The sequence below is a fragment of the Dermacentor andersoni genome, chromosome 4, assembly GCF_023375885.2.
Source record: "Dermacentor andersoni chromosome 4, qqDerAnde1_hic_scaffold, whole genome shotgun sequence".
Taxonomy (NCBI): domain Eukaryota; kingdom Metazoa; phylum Arthropoda; class Arachnida; order Ixodida; family Ixodidae; genus Dermacentor; species Dermacentor andersoni.
In genome coordinates this window covers 123,565,429-123,578,663 of record NC_092817.1, presented here as the reverse complement: position 1 = coordinate 123,578,663, position 13,235 = coordinate 123,565,429, and the positions used below count along the sequence as shown (strand labels likewise).

The 13,235-nt window shown below is 47.0% G+C and overlaps 1 protein-coding gene across 1 annotated transcript; it reads right to left on the bottom strand.

The window, feature by feature from the left end:
- Positions 1 to 2,176: 2,176 nt before the first annotated feature.
- LOC129386448 (uncharacterized) lies at positions 2,177 to 11,859 on the bottom strand. The gene is made up of 3 exons (XM_055074409.2): positions 11,767 to 11,859; positions 7,309 to 7,591; positions 2,177 to 2,816 (listed from the first exon to the last, which is right to left on the bottom strand). Exons 2-3 carry the CDS (start codon positions 7,562 to 7,564, stop codon positions 2,668 to 2,670), a joined length of 405 nt encoding a protein of 134 aa, XP_054930384.2. The 5' UTR covers positions 7,565 to 7,591; positions 11,767 to 11,859; the 3' UTR covers positions 2,177 to 2,667.
- Positions 11,860 to 13,235: the final 1,376 nt, after the last annotated feature.

The following is a 13,235-nucleotide window of genomic DNA, read 5'->3' as shown; positions in this document are numbered from 1 at the left end:
TGTTCTGTAGGAGTACAAATTTGACTGTACGGCATGAGTTTGCTGCGTGGCTCGCTCATTAGCGCTATATAGCTCATATAGTCACGTGCCCTTTCATATAGCTCTTCGAACGTGTGCGTGAGTGCGTGCGTGTTTGTGTGTATGTGCGTGTGCGTTATTCACGTGTTCACTGGACAAGGAATTTTATTGACACTGTTTTAGTTACACGCCAGTATCTTCAATTACTCCACACTGTACTTTCCAATAAACTTGGGTTGTTTGTTCACAGTGCATCCGGTGGCGTATTTTTTTTGTACGTTGATTGTTTAGAAATCACGTCACACTAAGAAAGTAGCTTTCATTGCTCCTGCATCGTGTTTATGAAGGTATCAGTTCTGTTTGTAATTGTTTTTATGATGCGCGCGCCTAAATATATTAGGATATCGGCTTTTGTACAACATTATACAACGTACACATTTTTCATTCCCTGTCCCTAGTATTAGGAAGTACACACACACACGCACACACACACACACACACACACGCACGCACACACACACACACACACACACACACACACACACACACACACACACACACACACACACACACACACGCGCGCACGCACACACGCACATGCACGCACACACGCACACGCACGCACACACGCACGCACGCACACACACGCACGCACGCACGCACAAAGAAACAATCAAGAGACATTGGCATCACAAAGACGCCATCGAAAGTCATGTAATTTTCTAGTAAGCAAATAAATGCAAATTTACGGAGTGCATTTGACCATTATTATGTTTTGTCAAACGTATTTCACCTGGCTGCGACGTTATTATCCATTGAGTGCTCTTCTGGCAGCCGCTTGCAGCGCCGAAAGCCTTGCTACATTGAGAATTGAGGAGCACGTATGCGCGTGCATCACCAAGAGCAAATAATCCTGCCGGCTAAAAACCTGAAAAATTCAATTTGCCCAGAGCGTGAGAAATTGCGCTGCCGTTCGTTGAAATATATTACCATCTCTCTCTAGTTGCACGTCGTCTCCCACGCGCCAACCCTTGCAGTTTCTGAGCAGGAAATTGTCTTCCGTCGACGCGACTGTGCGGGCATGGCTTCCTTGCAACGCGTAACGTTTTCGAAAGGCGAAGGAAGCGATCTTGATCTTCTCTTGGAAAAACAGCCGGAGCAGAAAGAGAAAACGCAAAAGCGCGTTTTATTTCTCCTCCGTGCCGTAGCCCGCTATGGCGGTTCGACAAAAATCGGAGCGGTCGCATTTCAAGCCGCCGAAAGCTCGAGAAAAGATAACATCCTCGTTCCTCCCGCTTTATCCTCATCTTAGCTTCGTTTTTTTTTTTTTTCTGGAAAACTCGAGCGTGCAGGCAAAGCGACACAATTTGGTAACGACTCAATTTCGCTGATGCGTTTTCCAGCTGAAAACGAGATAAAGCATGAAGTAAAGAACCATCACAGAGAAGAAGAAGAAAAGAGAAAGAGAGAGATTGAGAATGCGAAGGACACTGAGCGTCGATTGGCAGCCTCCAATCACAATACGGCCGAACCAGCGAAAGTCTTATTGTGATTACGAACGGGTGCGCCATTTTCTCTCTTCCTTTCGCCGTCCCAACACGAGAGAGACAGAGAGAGCAGTTAGTGCCTCGATCGCAAAGTTCTGGCCGCATGTGGCGAGTGTTAAGGCCGTCCCTCGCAGCATGCCCCCGTCGTCATCCTCCGGTCACGCGGTTGAGATGTGACGCCTTCAGCTGCTCGAGGAGCGAGAGGTTATTCTAGATTGCCTTAGAAAGCATTCGACGCAATTGGCAATCGGCGGCGCATGGAAAGAGAACTGCAGGCTGGCAGCGGCCAATCGAACGCTACCAACGAGGAATGGTGCCACAGAACCACCCGTTTCCGCGCCTTTGTACATAACTGCACGTCACCCTTCCTATATCAGAGATGTGGCGGGTAACTTGCGGCAAGCTCCCCTATAGTTGTTGATGCTGCCTGATGAGGAGCTATCGACTGCGCAGTTTTGCTTTTGCGCGGCTCCCATTTGGAAAAGCTCTCTGCGCGACCTGACCCGGAACGGCTTCCTCGGAGGAGATAAGAAACAATAGGTTGCTTTCGGTCTTTTTTTTTTTGTGTGTGTGCCTTTCTGTACATTCGCACGAGGGGCGCGATTGGAGAACGTTGTTCGAAATGCTGCTTACCATGAGGCCACTGGTTTGGTTCATGGCCGTTCATGGTCATTTACTTGTAAAAGGGCCCAAATAAAATGAAATGAAATGAAATGAAATAACAACTTGGTGGAAGTTAAGCGTAATAGAAAGTTTTTTTATTATCTTCTTCATCTTCTTCATTATTATTATCATCACTGATTCACGAACTTGCGATGACCCGGGCCGGCTTGTGCAAGGTCAAGTGTACGCGTATTCACCAAATACCAGTGGCGCATTCTAATCTGTAAAATTTTATTGTCAGTATGGTATATCTTTACGCCATAAATATACAAACAAAAAGAAAAAAAAGAAAGAAACTCGATATAGAGCCAACGGCGACTGTGATTTGGTCTATGACCGTCTGTAGACTGTGTCAATGGAATTTTCACGTTATAGGTACTGCTAAGGGTGCGCAGCAAAGAGGTGCGGTTCGCCCCCGGTGGTTTGTACGCGGACCGTGCTAGGCCTCATCCACGCGGAAGTTCTTCAGCCCCACGGGTCTCCGCGTTGGCCTCTGTCCCCTGGGGAGGTCGTCGGTGTACGGTGGTCGTTTATCGTCATCGTCCCACGACCGGCCCAGCTCCGGCTGCAAGGGCAGTGGTGAATTCTCTGTGGCAGAAAAGCGCCAGCGCTCTACAGTTAGCTATAGTGGAAGTTTAGAGAAACGTATGGAATTATTAGCGGAATAGAGAAATCCCACTTCAAGCCGTGTGTCTCCTTTTAGAGAACTACGTACGCAATCACTAATCAATAGCAGCATGTAAAATGACCGCCAATGCGCAGTCAGTATGTATAGAGAGGATGTAATGGCGATTGCAATCAGGAGTGCCGGCCCGAAGGCGTGTAGACGACCCTATCCTGTGTGCACGTGATCTGGTGTACTCATTACCTTTTTATGCATGTGCACACTGCGTACCTTGTGTGTCCACCCTGTGCATAAACGTACACGCCTGATCCTGTGTATTCATGACCTGCGTATTCATGTGCGCACTGTGTATCCTGTGCATTCATCCTGTGCATCCACTTGTATACGGGTGATCCTGCGTATACGTGTCTTTACCCTGTGCAAACAACCTGCGTCTGGCAAACGAGAATACCCGGCCAGGTTTAAGTGAATGAAAGTTGACTGCTATGCAGAATCGTTAGCCTTTGCATACTCATAGTGAGTATTGATCGCAACGTTCAAGCGTTCTACTTAGTGTATACACGCGTGGTTCCTATACGAATTGGTAATATGTTTTGAAAAAAAGTAATAGGGTTTACAGACAATTGAATTCTTGCATCTTGCAAGGAGGATGAGACATTCACGCATGTTATAAGAACAAAACGGAGGCCTAAAGTCAACCTTCGCAGATAAAGAAAGCATATCTTGGCCGTTCATAGTTATCCGTATATAGGGGAACAAAGATTAGGTTGAGGGCAAGTCACGCGTTCGAAATTGGTGGGTCATTTGTAGTTTAGTCGCTGTCATGTAAAGAATACGGGAGACGTAGAGAGAAAGAACGGAGAGTAGCCTTCCGAGAAATGTGCCATTTTGGCATCATTACTGTGGAAGAGCGGAAATCGAATGAACAAATTTAGGAAATATAAATATAGGTAGTAATTGCACGCACGGGGCACGCGAGTGAGTCACTTAAATACGGTGTCATGTTCATACTTAAGAGCTTGGTGGTGAGCTTGTACAACATCATCAAAGTAGCTTTTCATGACACCCATGATGCAGGAGGAACCGAGGGCTGCCGTTAAGTCGGGGAATATCGCCCATCGATTATGTGGCTGCTGATCGACGTTATCGACAGCACATAGTGAAGCCGCAAACTAGTCCTGTTGCCGTCGATGTCGAGACGGGTGAAACCTTGAAGTCGAAAGAGGTAGATCGCGATGGACTGATTACAGCACCGGTAAAACTGCTAGCGCTGAGAAAGAAGGCCGCGAGAACCAGTACGAGGCTAGAGCGAGTCTTCCTCTTTTGTTCTGTAATTATCGTAAAACGCCAGAACATATCAGATAACTTATTGTGCAAACTATCCCGCTTATTTGCGAATTAAATATTTCGGCAAACGGACTCAAGATTTCTTATTTACTTACTGGTTGAGTCATTACTAAATTACAGTGGAAACATGCACTCAATAGCACATATAAGATGGCTCAAATGATCTTAACCTTAACACAAAGAAACCAAGAAGGCATGGGATTGTCTTTACAGCATCGCTTCAATTTCTGAATCTTGAAAAATCGGCGTTACCGACGATTGCATGACAAGTGGAGTAATGTTGCGAGGCACAAACCACATAGCTGTTCTGATTTTTAAACAAAAGAAAAGAAAACAAATTGCGCGCCGCGAGACGGAGCATGTATGTACAAAATATGCAGGAAGACGCTTTTCTGAAGCACTTTGTTCAATTGTGTCTTGAGTGAGAGAGAAAGAAATACAGCTTGGGAAGGGCCTTATACTTCTGGGGAATCAGTCAGAGCTGCGGTCACGGAGGCAAAGTTTGGTCAAGTAAGAAGACAGAATGAGCAACGATTGAAACATGTGAGGAAAACGAACGAAGTCAATGTGAAGAAAAGTCTAAGCACCGAGAACGTTAGGAAAGAGTTACTTACTGGCAAGGAGAAGTGGAGAAACCCCATAAAAAGCAGCGACGCGGTTAAAAGAAAAGTAAACCACATTTTACGCAAGAAGTTTCGAAATCATAGTATGCCTGAGACAAGCATAAAGAACACAAAGAGGGGATACAAGGAGAGAGAGGAGTTTCAGTCGGAGCAGATCGATGTTCAATTAGCCGCAGGTTTCGCGGAATCTCTTGCAGCCTCTGTGGTTTCTTTGGTTTGTGTTGTGGTTTTGGGGTACACCTCGTTTCAGAAACTCTCCAAACGGCGAGTGCGTGAGCGTCTGGCTTGATCAGTTTATCGTGTTCGATCCACAATTGGAGAGGTCGGGGCCGTATATATAACACGTCGGTGTTTGTATACCTGCATTTGCGGTCTGCACACACGCCACGGTGATCTACCGTAAGCGTTCTCTTTGTGTCAGTGATGTCGGCGAGCTGGTTATGGAGATAACGGATGAATGTCTACGTCGGAATGGTGGCGCTGCAGTCAAGGTATAATTGCTATGTCTCGTCGTACGCTTGCCCGATGAATGAAAGTGGCAGTCTTGGACTCCTGGTTACAGCTGGTCGGTAGAACCTCGACATAGGTTTGAGGTTGAATAGTTTCGCCACGCATTTCCAACAGCACGCATGTACCATTACGCACCAAACATACGTTCGTCCCCTCAAGAGGTCGAAACAAATTTCTCGTCAGCCGCTGTTTCCCTGAGCTCAATATTCTGAATTTCATCGAGCGTGCAACCGCTTGAGAAACAGCTAAGTAAGTGGTCGGAAATAATTATTTTTAGATCTATTAACGTGAACGCGAAGCGTAAGCTTCACGGAATACAGAACTTTTCTTGGCGATTAACCATTTCGTGATAAAAAAAGAATGAGCACAAAGATTTCGGAATTATAAGCAGATAAACGCGAAAGCTCCGTGCTTGATCGTAAGTTTTGGGACGTCTGTGATAATTTATCCGCATTGATCAAAAGGAGCATGACGATCAAAATGTAGGCTGACCGTGATGTAATTTTTGTTGCCGATTTAGGGAGAAAAAGATCGCTTCCCAAGTGAAAAGAAAACAAGTAGTCAGTGGTGAAATCTTGATGTCCTTACCCCTTGAAGATAACTATAGATAAAAAAAAGCATATGACAAAGGTCACAACACAAAGGCAAGGTCTCAAGCTACTCCGTGGTTTAAAATTCCTCCTCGACTTTGAGTGGCTTCCCTCGCACGTCGGCGTGCCCTGAGACGAAGCTACTGACAGTCACGCACGCCTAGCACTGACGTACAGGCCAATGGTGGGAGTATATATATATATATATCTCAATATTGAAGCATTTAAATTGTTTGTTTTTCCTGTGACCGTGTCGCACCGACGAACAACTGTTACAATGTGATGCCTTGCGGAATTTTCTCGAAAGTTGTCGTCGATTCTGTAGCGAAAGCACCTTTGTCTAATCAGATCGTATGCACGAAGTGAACTATAGGGGTTTAGCTACACAAGGTGGGACTGACGACACCAGTGTGTTCTTCCTGTTAAAGTCATGATGATGCGAGACATTGCTTGTCAGAGTGCCCAGAGCTCACTTAAACGCACAAAGTTATCCTTAACGGTTGGAAACGTATAGCGGCTCCGTTCGTCAAGACGTAACTCTCCCTTTCCGCCTGATGAAGAACCAAAACGGAGTACATGGTCGTTAGTTGCTCTGTAATCCAGAAGCGCAATAACTCACGCACTCATTTGAAATGCGCACTCCGCTTTACTCTTGCGGTAACTTAAGTTGTTACCATTGCGGGACAATTACTTCTGGGGAAAAGTATAGGCAGACTTCAGCGACTCCACAACCTCTTACTTCATTCACTCGGACAACAGTCATTGCTCCACATCCCACCGATTCCCTCAACTTGGCGGCGCCGAGTTGCATTAATCCTTTGCAAACAACCTCAAGTATATACAATGACGAGAAAAAAAAAAAGAGAGCGACAACGGCGGTGGTGGAACGACGACGACAACGGCACGCGGACAAAGACAACGGCACATGGCTGGAGGCCACAGTAACGATGACAAAGGCAGCGATGACAGTCACACGGCGACGACGACAGCGACAACAGGACGTCCCCACGATGGCGGCGCAGTGACTTAATTAAGTGCTGTCGCAGTAATAGGTTCGACCATACGGTGTTCATACCTTATTCTAAATAGGCATGGATCACGGCGAAACGACGAATAACGCAGTGGGAAACAACGGACGGACGGACGCACTGACAGAGCGAACCCCACTTCGAACCTGCTGGGAACCTGGGCGTCGCCAAAGTGACAAGGACGGATACGAAAATACCGCGACACCCGGTGCTAACAGCGTATCTCACCTCCGTCCTTTTTTTATTTCAGCGCTATGCACTCAGATTCTCTGTATGACGGACCAACTATCCCGAATCACTGCTTTTAACTGCTGTCTCGGTATAAGGAAACGTCGACGCGGCCAGCGTAACGCTTACTCTTCGCCCTGGCGTCCCGCCGGACGTTGACGAAGCAGCCGACGAGCAGGGTGCCCAGGCATGCGCCGGCAGCCGCCACCGCGCTCTTGCGCAGCACGGCCGGCGGGCGCAGCTTCCACAGGTGCAGCGCGCCGGTCACGGTGCCTGCCGTCAGCGCCGGCAGCCAGACGTCGAAGGAGGTCCACTGGGCGCCCGCCGCCTCCGTGCCTTGGCCGTCGCGCTGGTGCCGGCTCCTACGCCAGGCGCCGTCGTCCATGACGTGTACCGCTGTATCCTAGCCTCCCTGGTTGCGTGAAAAGGGACGCCAGGGTATTAAGGGACGGAAAAAAAAAATTAAATTATGGAGTTGAACGTGTCACGACCCCGATCCGATTATGAGGCCCATCGTATGGTACCAGACTCCGGATTAAGTTTGGCCACCTGCGCGGTTCTTTAACGTGCCCATATAGTGCACGGTTAACGAGTGCATTTGCATTTCGACCCCATCAAAATGGGGCCGCCGGGGCCGGCTATAAACCCGCGACCTCGCGCACAGCAGCAAGATTCACTGCGGCGGGAAGATAGGGAGTTAATTAGCTAACAATTTCCGACTGCATTACACGCCCTTGTTTCTTTATTTTACGAGGAGGGAGGGGGGAGGTTACTTAGAAGTTATGAAATCTAAAGCGTAAATGGAGGACACTTTTCGCTTCTTAACAATGGATGACGTTAGAAGTAGCGGACACTGTACACTGGCCTTGCGTAAAGAAAGGACCAAAACCGAGTTTGTTCTCTGCAGCCATGCGCTGTGCCGCCGACCTTTCAGCTACGTACGCCGGACCATTTATGACCGCTAGGTTTGTGAAATTTTCTAACACTAACCTAATTCTGATATAAGGAGGCTTAGAAGCATCGGTGAGGCCCGAAGGCCGTACAAGAAGATCCACTGCGCGCAATTAAATACTGAGAGAGTCCAGTGATGTTTTGAAGAGCGGCTTGAAATTACAGCTCAGAGATGTCAGGGATTGATTTCATATTTGCGTTGCTTTTAAATTCATTATATTCATATGAATGAATACCACTATTTATGTTTATATTGTTTGTTCATACGTGTGTTCATTGTGTTTTTATGCAGGGTGTATCTTTGCTTTAGACAATACAGATTTTTTTGTAAAAAAAAAAAGGTAATGAGCGCAGTGAACGTGGCGTTCTTGCAGGCCAGATCCTAGGCAAGGCACACATACTGTGCCGCTAATAACGTGAGCTTCAGGAGACTAATTAACAAACATTAATTAACTTTTCGATGAGTGCCTCGGGGGCAATTGTCCAAGTGGCTGATTTGGAGGCCGTAACATCTTCATGCACATCCATTTTTTTAAGAATCTCGAAAATCGCACCTAATTCCAGCTATTCATCATCAGATTCCAAAGCTGAATCGAGGCGATATCGATAACCGAGCGCGTCCCGCTGCGGTGTCAGACGGGAAAGGCCCGTAAGGAAGTGTGGGGCGAAGTTTGAACGTAGCATGCCGGCGCCAAATCCTGACCCGCCACACACCGCCCGGCGCGCATGCTTGCCAGGCAAAGCGTCACTATAGCTGCCGCGACTGGCCGAGACGTTCGGTTTGTAACGGCGTTTCGGTCTGATATGATATATAATGGGTATGATATGATAGATAAGATATATGATATGATATGATATGATATGATATGATATGATATGATATGATGGGGCCGCCTTTTCTGCGCTGCCACGGTGCTCGGTTTCGATATTGCCTGGATTTACCGTTGAAATTCTGCGATAAATATTTCGAATTAGGTGCGACATTGAATATATATATATATATATATATATATATACATTAAAAATGAAGGTGCATCAAAATGTGACGGCCTTCAAATTCGTCATTTAAACACCTGCCCCTAAGGCACTAGTAAAATGTTAACACATTTATTTAATTAAGCTTGTGGTCACGTTATTAGCGGCAAAGTATGTCCGCCTCGCCTAGGAACCCGTCTGCAAGAACGCCACTTTTGCTGCACTTTTAACCTTCTTACAAAAAATTCTGTACTGTCTAAAAAAAAAAAATAACTGCATAACGTGCATTTGTATCCTTTTTTCGTCGTCCTCCATGCCAAGACATGGGCAGGAACCCCGTCAAGCTGTTATTGTCGTAGCTTTATTTTTCGTGGCCAAGCATTTTGTTTTCGTTTTGTTTTTCTTCTTGTAAAGAGGAAGAAATGCGAAATAAAGTAATCTGACACCTGCAATATACCCCCGCACAGAAATACACGGCCATCAGCACTTGGACTGTGTATGCAGTTGATGGCGGAAGACCCGCTCTGCGTCATTTATGGGCGTCTTCTTGTTTCTAAATGACCACCTCGAGCACGCGAACATATTGGCTGCAGCATTGCTAGTTGAAACTCAAATGGAGTTCTGAACTGTTCACTGTGCTTGGCTATCACGACGCATGTAGCGGACACAGAGCAAGCTAGCACGTTGTGAGTACAAGCGTTGGCTGCCAACTGGTGCAACTGGATCCGAATTCACAAAGTTTCCTTCTTTCGTATAAGCGCTCATTGTAAATGGCTGGCCCCATTCGCTAATAATATGCCAAGCAACAGGATGGGCTGAAAATTTGCTCTTCCGAGCAGAACTAACCTCTTGGTCGATGCGGGGCCTGCTTTGGTTTGTTGCTGAATACGAATGGGCAGTATACCTTTCGCAATGAACCACACCAGTTGGCAGTCAACGCTTGTTCTCGTTGCGTGGTACTTCATCCTGTGTCCATTATGTGCCTTGCTATCGCATGCACCGTAGAATGTCACCAATGCGGGTCGATTATCACATTTGAATCGCTACCACTTGTTACGTGCCCGAGCTGTTGAAAGCGCAGAACAAATCTAATGTGTTTATATGGCAATCTCCTGACGTTAGATTTACGTAACCACAGACGCAAGAATCGGGTGGTGACCCGCAGCGTTGTTTGAACCACCAATCAAACGCTCTTCTTGCTTATCGAAGCCACTTTTGTTTGATTTCAAAGCGAATAGCATTGCCTACTTAGACAGCTTTTTCTTATCCAGTTGGCTGACAAGAGGCGAGGAGCGTCCAGAAATGGAGAGGGTCTCAGTGGGGCCGAGCTAGCGCAGTGAAAGTTTATAACCAGATGAGGAGGCTGGTGCTGGCGTCTGCGACTGGTCCGCTTCCCCTTGCTTAGCTTGCACTGGCTGGTCGAAAATCGCGGCGGCGTAACCGGAAGGTTAAAAATGCCACTAAAGCGGGTCCTCAAGATTATAAGAGCTGGTAAACTGATGTCGTATACGTGCCGAAAGGGCTCGACAATGCTACACTTCCACATGAAAAAAAATTAAAGAAAGAGAGACTTTATGCGCAAATAAATTCGTTCTCGGCAGCTCCGAGTATAGCCAATGCTAGAGGAATCGGCAGGCGGACGTCTCCTACACCTTTCGGACCGAGGCAGTCTGCGGCTATTCCGAAAAGTAGTTCAGTATTGTTAGGCATAATAACGCATCTTTAATGCGCACACGTCAATTTGACGTAATGATTATTCGTGGTTTTGTGACGTCGCCTGACAGAAGGGCGAAGTTGGCAGAGCGCGAAAGCTTTTGAACAATTGCGGACTGCTAATGGCGATGAAGGTGTAGAATCAGAAATACTTTTTATCTTTTGTTTGATCTAATCATGCATAATCAGTGTGCACACGTCGTATCAGATGAGGAGTTATTGCATACGTATTTGTGACGTCGCGTCACAGAAAGCGGTGCTAGCATGAAACGTTTGACCAATTGTGGAGGGCTGATTGCAGAAGTGGCATAGAAACAGTTTGGAATAGATTTATGTTATAGCGCCCGTGATCTTTGCATTATCAAACCGCGGAGATTGACGTTCTGATTTCCCTATTCACTGAATGCGCTTCTCTGCGTGCCTGAAGGTATGAAGATAAAAAATAAATGTAAGTTTCCGCTTGAAGTGTAGAAACTGTAATGCTCTTTAAAAAGTTCTTGCGCAAGGTTGCTTCTTTTACCACCTCTATAACTGCCACTACCACACGACTTGATACTTCATTCCCAAAATGTAACCAACGAGAATTTTAATTAGAATAAATTCTGCAGCTTTACGCATCAAATCCGCGATACGATTACGAGACATGCTATAGTGGAGAGCTCCGAAATCATTTTGACCACCTGCTGGGGTTCTTTAACGTGCACGGAATGAATGGCACACAGGCGTTCTTTTTTTGTTTTATTTGCATTGCGTGCCCACCCGAATGGCGCCGCCGCGGCCGGGATCGAGTCCGACACCTCGAGGTCAGCAGCGCAATACCGTAGCCACCAGGCTAATATGGCGGGTAACAAGCATTTAGTGACATCCTTCGCAGGACTGGCATGTCAGCGACAAATATTTATAAAAATTGTGTGCATATTTGAGAGGACAGATTTGTGGCATACTTACGGGGCATTGCCGCACCCTGCTCGTCGTCTCCATCATAGGAGCGCAAGATGATGACGATGATAATGATGATACCTTGTTTAATGGCACAGACCAGGGTGCTAAAATGATACAGACAAAAAAAAAGAGAAATAAATAATCGTAGATGACAAAGAAATCGATAATATGTGAAATAAAATAGTGTATAATAACTTAGCCTTGCATACACAGGTAATGCAACATGAACGTAACATTAAAATTACCTAAAGTAAAGGGTCGACGTAAAAAATAAGTAAGCTAAATCCAACAGAAACCGGGACGCCATCTTCTTCCTCATTTTCGTCAAAACAGAAAGATTATGATGACAACAACGACAACGTCGGGGGAAAACGATCACCGCAAGAAAAGATGAAGTTTCACCGGAAAGGCGAAGTTTCACCCGAAAGGCGAAGCATCGATTGCGATGGCAAATTAGTGGACAGCTACACAAAGTAAGGATAGTAGTTTTATTGGCCGTATAAATTCGCAAGCATAGGCATACTAACTTAGCAAGCCTGGTGTCACGCGTGCACAAGCAAACAAGAACACATCTCACATGATGACTGGGGAAACTCGCTGTCAAAACGCTGCCGTGAGGAAGCACGGCAGCAGGAGCGAGCGCCCACTCCCCTCTCCCTACTCTCCCCCAGGAGCCTCTGACGCGACGGAAAGCGACGCGCTTCTTCCCCGCTTTCCTCCGTTGCGTGCGCGAGATCGAGCCGCAATCGCCGGCTTAACCTCGCACGCTTTCACTCGCACATACAGCATACGACGCGCGGCGACTATTTTACCGCTATTGGACTTTATACGGAACCTCACGGTGACGCCGACGGCTACACGAGAAAGGCGCCTGGAGTGTCCGTATAATTGCTATCGCAATAAAAAGGCGTTCCTGCTACATTCGGTTGGTTCGTTCAGATCGCTGAAAATCCAACTCGAAGCGCCCGTAAATGCTCCCACCGACGACGACGTCGGAGCAGTGGCGAGATCAGGCTGGTTTCCAGTCACGCGATCACTATATGCGCAGCTTCCGTCGACGCGCTTTTGCTGGTGTCGGCAGTTTCGGCACAGCCGTTCAGGTGGTTTCGTAATTGTACTCTCGCGAACTGCGTGTGTCTCGCGTCGATGACGGCGAAGCGACAACGTTTTCATTAGTTAGCGGCACCTTCAGTTCTACGTTTGAGTCGAGAGGCAAGCAGCGACAGCATCTTATCATATATAGTGCTGAAGGTTTGCTGTGCTGGCGTATGGCAGTCTCGTAAGTGACGGCCACTGTCGCGTTTGCTTTCGTAGCCCCACCATTTTTTATCTGACTTGCCCTCTCGCTCGCAGTGATGCTTTAACGTTGCGTGACGCGCAGCGTTCAGTCGGGCATCACCGAATGTTCCCCTCGGCCCTCGCTTCCTTCCCTCTCACTGTTCCGGAAAGCAACCCGCCGTTCGGGTGGCGCGTGC

Coding starts and splice junctions, on each gene's coding strand:
- LOC129386448 (XM_055074409.2), bottom strand. CDS start 7,564: ATGGACGACGGCGCCTGGCGTAGGAGCCGGCACCAGCGCGACGGCCAA. Junction 2,817..7,308: donor GCGGGACGCCAGGGCGAAGA/GTAAGCGTTACG, acceptor TTTCTGCCACAG/AGAATTCACCACTGCCCTTG.